The sequence below is a fragment of the Setaria italica genome, chromosome VII, assembly GCF_000263155.2.
Source record: "Setaria italica strain Yugu1 chromosome VII, Setaria_italica_v2.0, whole genome shotgun sequence".
NCBI lineage: Eukaryota > Viridiplantae > Streptophyta > Magnoliopsida > Poales > Poaceae > Setaria > Setaria italica.
Genome location: NC_028456.1, coordinates 34,530,308 through 34,542,520, shown reverse-complemented (window position 1 = coordinate 34,542,520; position 12,213 = coordinate 34,530,308). Strand labels below are relative to the sequence as shown.

Sequence of the window (12,213 nt, the reverse complement as noted above, 5' to 3'; positions counted from 1 at the left end):
AGCTCGGCGCCAGATCCATGGCGCCAAGGCTTGACGCCATCATGGATGGCGCCAAGCCCCCGCCACGTTGGCATCCGCGTCAGCAGCTCTGTATAGACCTTGGCGCCAGGATGGCTGGCGCCGAGACGTTGTAGCTTGGCGTCAGCGTGGATGGCGCCAAGCTAATGGTCTATTTTTGGAATTGGTTCCGCCAAGGACCTATTTGTGAGAATCTTTCGCAAAAGGCTAAAAAACAAAAAGTCGCCTTGGGCAGCGCTGTTAAGGCCGTGCTACAAGGGGCAATCTCGTCCTCGTCAGCTACCGACGATCCTCGCCCAGTTCCCATAATATATACGCCTGCGTTCTGTTCTGTGCGTGCCGCGACGTACGATATGGAGGACAAGCAGGCTACTGATAGCAGCAGGGGAGAGGAGGCGAACAAGGTGCCCCTGCTCGACCACCACCATGGAGGCATCAGCAAGGCGCGGGAGGCGGAGGAAGAAGACGACGCGCGCTTGCCGCTGGGGCGCCGGGCGTGGGTGGAGAACAAGAAGCTTTGGGTGGTGGCGGGGCCCTCCATCTTCACCCGCTTCTCCTCCTTCGGCGTCACCGTCATCAGCCAGGCCTTCATCGGACACATCGGCGCCACCGAGCTCGCAGCCTACGCCCTCGTCTCCACCGTCCTCATGCGATTCAGCAACGGCATCCTCGTCAGTAATCTAACCATTCCTCTGTATGCAATATTTATTTGCTGTTTCATCACAATATAATTAATCCACCTTGCGCTAACCTCATCTCGTTCGTGCATCTGCCAAATTGTACCCGCAACATAACTCCCTTGCCATGAGAAAAGAAACCAAATTTTACCAGGGGCAGGTAAAAGGTCGCAATAGGATAAAAACCGCTGCCTACGGCAAAACGACTGGCAGTGTCAGCACGCCTACTCTTAAGAGATATAATACTGAAGTTTTGCTATCTAGACTAGATAGGGGTACACAAAAGATAGCACTATATAGGCGAAAATTACTGCAAAACAACGACCTCTTGCAACACCCCTAGTTTCAAGTCTACTAAACCAACAAGGCATGCCCTCTGTTTGCCTCCTTTTGCCTGCGTTTTCATTCATAACACAGTGCATATTGACAAGGACCAGAGAGTACCAGGACAAACTTTTTCTTGGCAAAAACTGGCCCCATAGAGAGTGAGAGTGACGTGACACAATCAATCAGAGGAGCATCGTATTCATGTCTAACCTACAAACTGGAGTAGTATTTCTGGTGTACCAACCGTAGTAGCATTCAATTTTTCATCAAGTTTGAACCAAGCCGTTTTGTGGCCCATGCACGCTCGAGATACCATCGATTTTAAGCTCTTCATCTGCATTTTGGGTCCACAATTAAATTCGAGTAAAGAGTCAGGCAGGCCACCTGTCGATCAGATTTCTAGATTTGGAAAGTTTCTGCGCGTCCAGTGCAAAAGAGACGGCCATCATCAATACGCTCGTGTTCCAGTTGCTCTCTTCTTTCTCATTCTTGGTCAACGAAATAGCGAGGCGTCAGGCTTCAATCAGCAGTGACCATCTTCAATTCATCATCCGATTGTGAAGTCAGTGTCCAGAGTCATGGTAGAAAATGCATGGACAACTCCAATCCGTTGATTGCTATACTTTCACTCTTGGCTGGCACAAACACTTTCTTTTGCGACGCAAGATGAACAACGTCTGCCCTGGTGGCCTGGCGTCGTCGCCTACAAGCCGAAAGCAACCTGTAAAAGCATTATTAACAGCTGAAAACATTAGGCTATCTAACTGTATATGCCAACCAATGCAACACCTTGAAGCTTAAATTTCATGGACGTTACCTCAGCTGGGCATGGCGAGCGCGCTGGAGACGCTGTGCGGCCAGTCCTACGGCGCCAAGCAGTACCACATGCTGGGCATCTACCTGCAGCGCTCCTGGATCATCCTCTTCGCCAGTGCCGTCGCCCTGCTCCCCGTCTACCTCTTCACCGAGCCGCTGCTCGTCGCCCTGGGCCAGGACCCCAAGATCTCCGCGGTGGCTGGCGTCATCTCGCTCTGGTACATCCCCGTCATGCTCTCCTACGTCTGGTCCTTCACGCTCCAGATGTACCTCCAGGCACAGAGCAAGAACATGATCATCACCTACCTCGCCATGCTCAACCTCGGCCTACACCTCGCCCTGTCATGGCTCCTGACCGTCAAATTCAAGCTCGGCCTTGCTGGGGTCATGGGCTCCATGGTCATCGCCATGTGGATACCCGTGTTTGGGCAGCTTGCCTTTGTCTTCTGCGGTGGTTGCCCTCTCACGTGGACCGGGTTCTCATCTGCTGCTCTCACTGACCTCGGTTCCATCATCAAGCTCTCGCTGTCTTCTGGTGTCATGCTCTGGTAATTAAGCAGCATATTTATGGTTCAATATGCATAATATAATGCAGTTTCAGAATGGAAAAAAATAGATATTCATTGATCTGCTTGGCCTTTCAGTTTGGAATTGTGGTACTACACCATATTGGTGCTCCTCACAGGGTATATGAAGAATGCAGAAATTGCACTTGATGCCCTTTCAATATGGTAATATACAGATTACTCTATGCTAGCTCCATTCAGTAGTTGTTATTCATACTTCTTCCATACACAGATATACTCTGGTCTCTCCACTCGTAATTGGTGTTAACTACCAGAATAGTAGCTGCATGTCATTGTGCTTGTCATGATGTTCCTTTTGTGATCACAAACGGCATAACTAAGCAGTGTGGTATCTATTTGTGAACTGTGCAGCCTCAACATCAACGGTTGGGAGATGATGATTTCTCTCGGCTTCCTGGCTGCAACAGGGTAATTACTTTATCTTTAAATTTTTATTCATAAATTTTGTTCTTCTTCCTACAATCTTGATGTTAATGCAATGCATTTTCAGGGTGCGGGTGGCAAATGAGCTTGGAGCTGGGAGTGCAACAAGGGCCAAGTTCGCGATCTACAATGTCGTCATCACTTCTTCCTTGATTGGATTTGTGCTATTTGTGCTCTTCCTTTTCTTCCGTGGAAGCCTTGCCTACATATTCACTGAGAGTCGAGCAGTGGCCGACGCAGTGGCTGACCTCTCGCCTCTGCTAGCCTTCTCCATATTGTTAAACAGTGTCCAACCAGTGCTATCAGGTATGATTCTCAGTTCTACTGGATGATAGAGATTGGTGCAATGTACCTTATTTTACTGATACTAAAATGTCATTTCATCATCTGCAGGTGTCGCTGTTGGTGCTGGCTGGCAAAGTGTAGTTGCCTATGTTAACATTACATCGTACTACTTGATTGGCATTCCTCTTGGAGCAGTCCTAGGCTATGTGGTGGGATATCATGTAAAGGTACGATCATACTGCAGTTTGGTATTACCATTATGTCGGGTGCATCTTAGCGAAGTTGTGTTCCTCACTCCACTTGGTTGCCTGTTGTGTAGGGCATTTGGATTGGCATGTTGCTGGGAACACTAGTCCAAACTATTGTGCTTCTGTTCATAACATTAAAGACCGACTGGGAAAAACAGGTTACCTTGACTCACTCACTGTTTGCTAAGTGTTCTGCTTAGCTATGCTATTTGCAATCTTCAAAAATACTGAACTATTCATTGTTCCTATTTGCAGGTGGCGCTTGCTCAAGAGAGATTGAAGAGATGGTACATGGACGAAAACAAAAGACTGGTGGGCTCAAGGGGCAATGCTTGAACCAGCTCTCAAAAAAAATTGGTCAGCATCGGTGACCCTTCAGCAGATGCACACGTATTTCCTGACCTCTCAAGAACGAAATGAGAGAAGTTTAGCCTATCCTGATGATTATGTGTTACTCCTCAAGCCAAGCAACGAAATCAATTATCAGCAGCAGTGAACGTCCAGTAGAGATTAGAGAAGCGCTGTATCATTTGCCAACAGGACGGCACATATGGGTGAGCCTGTATTGGCTAACCATGAGTTTGGCAAGACTGGCTCTGCATCAATTTTGGGTATGCTAATGTCCCCATCAGAGCAGTGGTTGTGGTTTGGGGGCATTTGTGCCGATTGTGTGAGTACATTTGCACATATTTAATTAGGGGGTGTTTGGATCTTTAGGATCTCCTAAAATTTATGTCACATCGAATATTCGGAGACTAATTAGGAGGACTAAATATGAGCTAATTATAAAACTAATTACACAGATGGAGGCTAATTCACGAGACGAATCTATTAAGCCTAATTAATCCATCATTAGCACATGTTTACTGTAGCATCACATTGTCAAATCATGAACTAATTAGGTTTAATAGATTCGTCTCGCAAATTAGTCTCCATCTGTGCAATTGGTTTTGTAATTAATCTATATTTAATACTCCTAATTGGTATCTAAATATTCGATGTGACATAAATTTTAGGAGGGACTAAAGAAACAAACACCCCTTAGTTGAAGATGTGGACCCATTGAGCTCTTGTTTATCTATCTTGTTGACTGTACTACTGATTTCGGCAGAATCAAATGGATTAGGCTACGCAAACTACAGGTTTTTAGCCCCGCTTTGCTAGGGTTTCGTTTGCGATCTCGCACTGAAGTGTTGATTTCAGATAAAATTCAATCGATTTTCAGCAAAACTATCGATACTGTAATTCAACCCGAGACAGATTGGGTAAACAAAATCGAATGCGAGGTCAGAGGTCATGGGAGGAGGGGACGAACCGAGCTGAACTCTGTGTAGGTGAATGGGGGGGCGGTTCCATTACCGTCCTACATGCTCTTGCGCTGCATACTCCCCCTCCTCGATTTCCCATTGCTGCACGTCGAGGCTTGTCCGCCGGCGTGCAGGGCTCATTTGCCGCCGCCCGCCGCTGGCAAGGAAGAAGAAAGGACGAGCCTGTCTCGCGGCGATCCACCGGTTGGGCCTGGGCTTTGAAACTGACACCCTGGTCCCATGCTTCTAGTGTCGCTGACTCAGCACGGCCCACTCATTGGGCCCACACGCCAGAGAGACGAGCTCTGAGCACACGGCGGCCTGTAGAGGTGCGCCGGCCGCGGCCCATCCAGTTCCTAGCCCCTGCCCTTAATTCCCTCCCGACGAATCGAAGTTGTGGAAATGCCGGCGCCGGTGAAGTCGGTGCTTCCCGTTGTGCTCCTCGGCTGCGGCGGCGTAGGCCGCTACCTCCTCCGCCACATCGTGTCCTGCCGTCCCCTCCACGCCAACCAGGTTTCGCTCTTCTTATCCCCCCTGTCCGACCACCTGTATGCCCGATCGATTCGGTGGTCACTGATTCGCTGATGGTTTCTGTTGTTTCACTGCCTGCTTATTGCCGATAGGGCGTGGCCGTCCGTGTGGTGGGCGTCGCTGATAGCTCCTCCCTGCTCGTCGCCGACGATGTCCACTCCAGCGGCCTCGATGATGCGCTCCTCACCCAGCTCTGCGCCGCCAAGGCCGCCGGCTCTCCCCTGTCTGCCCTGCTCGGCCAAGGTTGATATTGTCCCATTTGATTCTACTCACCTTCCTTGCCATGTTGTAGAATAATAGATGCTTGGATGTGCAATTTCAGGGCACTGTCAGCTGTTCCAGAACCCTGAGGCTAGGAGCAAAGTCATTGACGCCGCTACCACGCTTGGAAGAACAACTGGTTGGTTTTTCTGTGCTCAACTGCATATACACATATCTTCATCTTCCTCTACCTCCAGTATATTTTGCTCTCTGCCTTTTATGTTCCAATCTGTAGGCACCAAAAAGCTTTACATCCTGCTGTTTTATCTCTGATAGATTTGAATCATATTTTTGGTATTGTACCCACATTTATCATTTTATTGTCACGCCTCTATTCAATTCTCAAGCCTGGTACTAGTTGACTGTTCTGCAACCTATGACACTGTTAGTCTGCTGAAGGATGCCGTGGACCATGGATGCTGCATTGTATTGGCAAACAAGAAACCTCTTACCGGTGCTTATGCAATGCTATCTGACTTCCTATTTTCTGCTAAAAATAGTCTTTCTTGATGCTTAATTCGCATTATGTCCTGTAATTCAACAAAGAGCAGTTATCTAATTAACAAATGTGTTTGTTGCTGTTGCAGGAGGATTTTCAAAAGTTGGTCTCCAACTTCCGTCGGATAAGATTTGAATCTACTGTATGCTCTTGCTTCTATCAGTGGTTCCGTTTTCTTTTCCCTTTCCTATTTTGATGCCTGTACATACTACTGCTGTCTATATATAACCAGAGTTTTGCAGCTATAGGTTTATCTCAGAACCTTGCCTGTAATATATTGAATGTTGTGGTATATGATGCAAGCTAACTATATCATTGCAATTTCATTCTTTCAATGTTCACAGTGAATTAATTCTGTATTGACTGTTGTCTGTTGGTTGAGTATTGTTTGCTCAAATCAAAAGATAATGCAAATATATACATGATAACAGTCAGGGCATACTTATAACATAGTTCTATTTCTATTTAACATTTTTTTCTCTCCTTTATGGTGTTTTCACTTTTGCTAGGGATCTTTGGTGATTTATGTGCAATTGTTACTTTCAGGTTGGAGCAGGTTTGCCTGTGATAGCTTCCGCAACCCATATTATTGCATCTGGAGATCCAGTTTCTCGTATAGTTGGCAGTCTAAGCGGTATGCAGTTATTAGTCTATTATGTAAAAAAAGAATTCCTGTTTCTTAAAAAAAATAACACAAGTTTTCCTTCATATGGGTTTGTAGGTACACTTGGGTATGTGATGAGTGAGCTGGAGGATGGAAAGAAATTTAGTGAAGTTGTAAAAAAAGCCAAGTCTCTTGGCTATACAGAATCAGGTTTTACAATATCTCATTGAATTTTTTTTCACTACAATTTTCATGTGTTGATTTGTAGTTACCTCTTGTTTGTGAAGTGGAGGTCAAACAAAAATCTATTTGACTGTATGAATTAATTTTGTATTGCCCGTGCATGGTTCTATTTCTATTTAGCTTTTTCTCTCTCTCCTTTACGGTGTTTTCACCTTCGCTTGGGATCCTTGGTTATTTATATGTGCAATTGTTACTTTCAGGTTGGAGCAGGTTTGCCAGTGATAGCTTCTGTAACCCGTGTTATTGCATCTGGAGATCCAATTTCTCATATAGTTGGCAGTCTAAGCGGTATGCAGTTATTAGTCTATTATGTAAAAAAGATGCCCTGTTTCTATAAAAATAACACAACTTTTCCTTCATATGGGTTTGTAGGTACACTTGGGTATGTGATGAGTGAGCTGGAGGATGGAAAGAAATTTAGTGAAGTTGTAAAAAATGCCAAGTCTCTTGGCTATACAGAACCAGGTTTTACAATATATCATTGATTTTTTTTTTTTGCATTACGATTTCATATGTGTTGATTTGTAGTTAGCTCTTGTTTGTGACATGGAGCTCACACAAAAATCTCTATAGTTATTAGTATGTAACAAAGATAATACCTAATATAAATAATCTAAGCACAAGGAACACAACTTAAGTATTTATCATTTACCACCTTGAAATGTGCATTTACTGATGTGTTTATTTTTATCAGATCTGCGTGATGATCTTGGTGGAATGGATGTGGCTAGAAAGGTTAGATACCTCACAATTTCCCATTAAATAAGTGGTGTTCTGTTTGTTGCTTTTTTTTCATCTCCTATGTGAACTGGTATGTATTGCATGAACTGTTGCTGTGTTGAGTTTATTTGTGTCCTAATAAGATTTGATGTGGAAAATCTTATGAACATAACCATTATCACGAAATGCTCCTCCTGTTCCAGTAGGCCATGTTATCCACTTGTTCATATTCGAGTTTAATACCTTCACAGCTTTAATTTCCATATAGCCATCTGCATATGGTTAAATCACAATATAAAAACTTGCTTTTTTTGTGAAAGCGGTAGCTGAGGTTTGGTTCAAATGTTTCAGATTATCTTTGTTATGTTTGCATGCAGGCGTTGATCCTGGCTAGGCTTCTGGGGCAACAAATCAGCATGGACTATATCAATGTATGCCTATCTATCCTACTTCTCAAGATTTATGGCTTCGACTTTGATAGTGTTGTTTTTTTACAAACATGGTGCTTTTTAAACACTGGGTGATATTTTATCTGTTACTGATTATAGCTGAAACTTATATGGGTGTGACTGTTACTTTGGCTATTCATGTTAACAGTAATCAAGTAGGTCTGGGAAAAGTTACTTCCTGTTACTTGTGGATAGTCTGCCTCCTATTCATTTGAATGGTTACATGGAGCCATCTTAGATATAATTGTCTGAATTTGTTACACCAATCTTATGCAGATATTCTAAGTCTGAAAGAGTATACTAAACAGCTTCCAGACTTGTAAAAGTTGTTTATATAGCTGATTGATGGCGCCGTTTGTTTCTTGTGCAGTTTTATATGGCCTGAGAGCTTTTTTTCTCTGGATTCTGTGTGATATGATAGCTATTAATTTGAATGTCTTCAACACTATCATTTGTTACTATATGTTCCTTTCTTTTATACAAAATTGCATCATGAATATAATGTCCTACAGTTAAGTGAATCCCTGAGATTGTAATCAATCAGGCACTCTGTTTTTGGCAATTTCTAAGTGAGCCAATTTTTGTGTTTCTCTTGACTCTCAGGTTGAGAGTTTATATCCTAGCGAATTAGGACCTGATGCAGTATCCACAGAGGACTTCCTTGAAAGTGGTTTAGTACAACTTGACAGGAGCGTGGAAGAAAGAGTGAAAGCAGCATCTTCAAGGGGAAATGTTCTTCGCTATGTCTGCGAGATTGGAAGCACAGGGTATGCATCCAGCGTAGTGTGATAGTACTGTGCAATATCCAGTGGCACCATAAATCAGGGTCCTATTTTTTTTCCTGAATCTACAACATTGTTTCTTGTTGTCATTAATTGTTCCAAAATCTTATTGCGTAGCACTTGTTTACTTATTTGGATCTTCTTCCAATGTTGTTTCTCCCTGGCTAGTTTTCAATCTTTATGTGGCCTATTACTTTGCAGGTGCCAGGTAGGCCTTAAAGAGCTCCCAAAAGATTCAGCGCTCGGTAGATTGAGGGGAAGTGACAATGTGGTATGCTATCATTCTTTCTCCTACTTGCTCCATTTTTTGTTTTACCATCTGTCACCGCTGTCTGTTCCCAAAGCGTCAATATCCCAGCTACCATTTGGTTGGCCCTGGTTTGAGATTTTTCACAAATGTGTTTTGTTCGGTGATCAGGTGGAGGGAGATATACAGCCGATGCTACGAGAGCTCCCCTCTGGTGATCCAAGGGGCGGGGGCTGGCAACGACACCACAGCTGCAGGCGTTCTTGCTGATATAATCGACCTCCAAGACCTGTTCAGGAAGACGGCATGATTAGTGTCCACCCCCATCTTGTTAGTACCAGAGCGTTTGATAGCTGTACGTAATAGCATCCTTGAGCGGTGGTGTCCTCTGTGGGATGAGAGGGTTGGTCGAGGAGTTGAGGTCGTATGGACACTTTTGTTCATTCAGCTGCTGTATACTGTTGCGAGCAAATTGGCAAACTGCGACATGCGTTGCCGAGTTTTTTCCAACGACGACAACAACAAAGCGTTTCAGAGTAGTGTAGAGTTGAAACCTAACAAGAACCAAGAGCCATAAATCAGAGTTCGGGTTTTCAAGCACTTCTATCCAGAGCTAAATCTTTGGGCATATTCCATCCCTTCAAAAAAGCTTTTATTGTCTTTTTTCATGTTAATTTTGGTTTTTTTCTGCGTCTTTTCACATTACTGTCACGCTTTAGGGTTCCAATACGTACCGGTGCTTTTGGAGATCTTCATTGAACATGTCCAAACCATCTCAGTTGGTGTTAGATGAGCTTTTCTTCAATTGGTGCTACCCCTAACCTATCACGCATATCCTCGTTCCGAACTCGATCCCTTATCGTATGACTACAAATTCAACGCAACATATGCATTTTCGCAACATTTATCTGCTGGACATGTCATCTTTTGTAGGTCAACATTTTGCATACAGCATTGCAGGTCTAATCGTCGTCCTGTAAAACTTGTTTTTTAGCTTTAATGGTACCCTCTTGTCGTATAAAATTCCTGATGCTTGGCGCCACTTCATCCACCCCGCTTTGATTCTATGACTAACATCCTCATCAATATCCCCATCTCGTTATAGCATTGATCCCAAATATCGAAATGTATCCTTCTTGGGCACTACTTGGCTTTCCAAATTGACGTCTCCCTTCTCATGTGTAGCAGTGCCCAAGTCACATCTCATATATTCAGTTTTAGTTCTGCTAAGTCTAAAACCTTTTGACTCTAGGGTCTCCCGCCATAACTCCAGTTTCCTATTTACTCCTGCTCAACTTTCATCAACTAGCACTACATCATCCGCGAGGAGCATACACCAAGGGATATTCCCTTGAATGTCCCTTATTACCTCATCCATCACCAAGACAAATATACATCAAGGGATATCCCCTTGAATGTCCCTCATTACCTCATCCATCACCAAGGCAAATAGATAAGGGCTCAAAGCAAACCTTGATGCAGTCCTATTCTAATCGAAAATTTATCTATGTCCCATCACTTGTTCGGACTCTAGTTACAACATTGTTGTACATGTCCTTAATAAGTTCAACGTACTTCGTTGGGACTTTATGTTTGTCTAAAGCGCACCACGTAACATTCCTTGGTATTTTGTCATACACCTTCTCCAAGTCAATGACCATGTGTAGGTCCTTCTTCTTCTCCCTATATCGCTCATAACTTGTCTGTTGACCTTCCAAGCATGAAACCAAATTGGTTCATAGAGACCCGTGTTATCCTTATCAAACGATGCTCGATAACTCTCTCCCATAGCTTTATAGTATGGCTCGTCAACTTAATTCCTCGGTAATTAGTATAACTTTGAATATCTCTCTTATTCTTATATATTGGTACCAGTATACTTCTCCTCCACTCTTCCAGCATCTTGTTCGATCGAAAAATATGGTCGAACAACTTGGTCAGCCATACTATGGCTATATCCCTGAGACATCTCCACACTTTAATTGGGATATCATCCGGGCTCATCGCCTTACCACTTTTCATCCTTTTCAACGCCTCTCTGACCTCAGATTCTTGGATCTTCCAGTCAAAGTGCCTGTTGGTGCGATCAAAAGAGTCATCCAACTGCAAGATTGTGTTCTCATTCTCACCATTGAACAATTGGTCAAAATACTCTTGCCATCTATGTTTGATCTCATCCTCCTTTGCCAAGATGTTCTTCATTTCATCCTTAATGCACTTAACTTGGTTGAAGTTCCTCATCTTTTCTCACGAATCTTAGCCATCCTATAGATATCCTTCTCTCCTTCCTTCGTACTTAATTGTTGGTAAAGATTCTCATACGCCCTACCCTTTGCCACACTTACAACTCCCTTTGCGATCTTCTCCTATGAAAAACTTACTATACCTACATACCTATTAAGATCTCCTCTTATGAAAAACTTCTCGCTAGAAGATATAGTTCTAACCAGGCTATCTAAATCTTCCTAGAAAAATCTCTTAACACTCTTATCGTGGCCTACTTGAGGGCATACGCACTAATTATGTTTAGTACCATATCACCAATGACAAGGCTAACTAGGATAATCCTATCCCCTTGCCTTCTCATGTCCACCATTCCATTCTTAAGACTCTTGTCAATCAAAACTCCCACTCCATTTCTATTTGTAGCTGTCCATGTATACCAAAGCTTGAAACTGGTATTGTCCACCTCCTTCGCCTTTTGGCTCTTCCATTTAGTCTCTTGAACGCATAAGATATTTACATGCCTCCTAGTCGCTACGTCAACTAACTCTCTTAACTTATCTTGAATGCATAAGATATTTACACGCCTCCTAGTCGCTACGTCAACTAACTCTCTTAACTTACCTGAAAGAGACCCTGCATTCCAACTACCTACATGAATCCTAGTTGATTCAACTAGCTTTCTTACCCTTCGCACTCGTCGAGAGAGATGTGAAGACCCTTACTCATTTTTCACTACACCCGGGCGCCGATGTAGCGCGCCACTAAGGAAATGACGACCCGATCCTTACCCACTTGACACCATGCCTAGATCGTGACATGGCGTGTCACCAAGGGGGAGACGATCCGGCCCTTGCCCATTTAACACCATAGCCGGGTTCTGATATGGCGCGTTGCTAAGAGGGTTACGTCCCAACGGATTTCTCTTGGGTTTCATCTCCATTAGAATGACTAGGTTTAATATTG

General features: G+C 43.8%; 2 protein-coding genes across 2 annotated transcripts; both read left to right on the top strand.

Annotated features, from left to right (window-relative positions):
• Positions 1 to 341: 341 nt before the first annotated feature.
• On the top strand, positions 342 to 4,029 carry LOC101759544 (protein DETOXIFICATION 21). The gene is made up of 8 exons (XM_004977381.4): positions 342 to 689; positions 1,845 to 2,386; positions 2,483 to 2,569; positions 2,777 to 2,833; positions 2,916 to 3,154; positions 3,242 to 3,360; positions 3,453 to 3,539; positions 3,637 to 4,029. Exons 1-8 carry the CDS (start codon positions 372 to 374, stop codon positions 3,715 to 3,717), a joined length of 1,530 nt encoding a protein of 509 aa, XP_004977438.1. The 5' UTR covers positions 342 to 371; the 3' UTR covers positions 3,718 to 4,029.
• A 690-nt stretch (positions 4,030 to 4,719) lies between these two features.
• Positions 4,720 to 9,659, top strand: LOC101758733 (bifunctional aspartokinase/homoserine dehydrogenase 1). Its single transcript, XM_012847296.3, has 12 exons — positions 4,720 to 5,201; positions 5,312 to 5,462; positions 5,542 to 5,620; positions 5,828 to 5,942; positions 6,068 to 6,121; positions 7,027 to 7,114; positions 7,199 to 7,291; positions 7,521 to 7,561; positions 7,924 to 7,977; positions 8,599 to 8,762; positions 8,979 to 9,050; positions 9,202 to 9,659. Exons 1-12 carry the CDS (start codon positions 5,091 to 5,093, stop codon positions 9,332 to 9,334), a joined length of 1,155 nt encoding a protein of 384 aa, XP_012702750.1. The 5' UTR covers positions 4,720 to 5,090; the 3' UTR covers positions 9,335 to 9,659.
• The last annotated feature ends 2,554 nt before the right edge of the window (positions 9,660 to 12,213 follow it).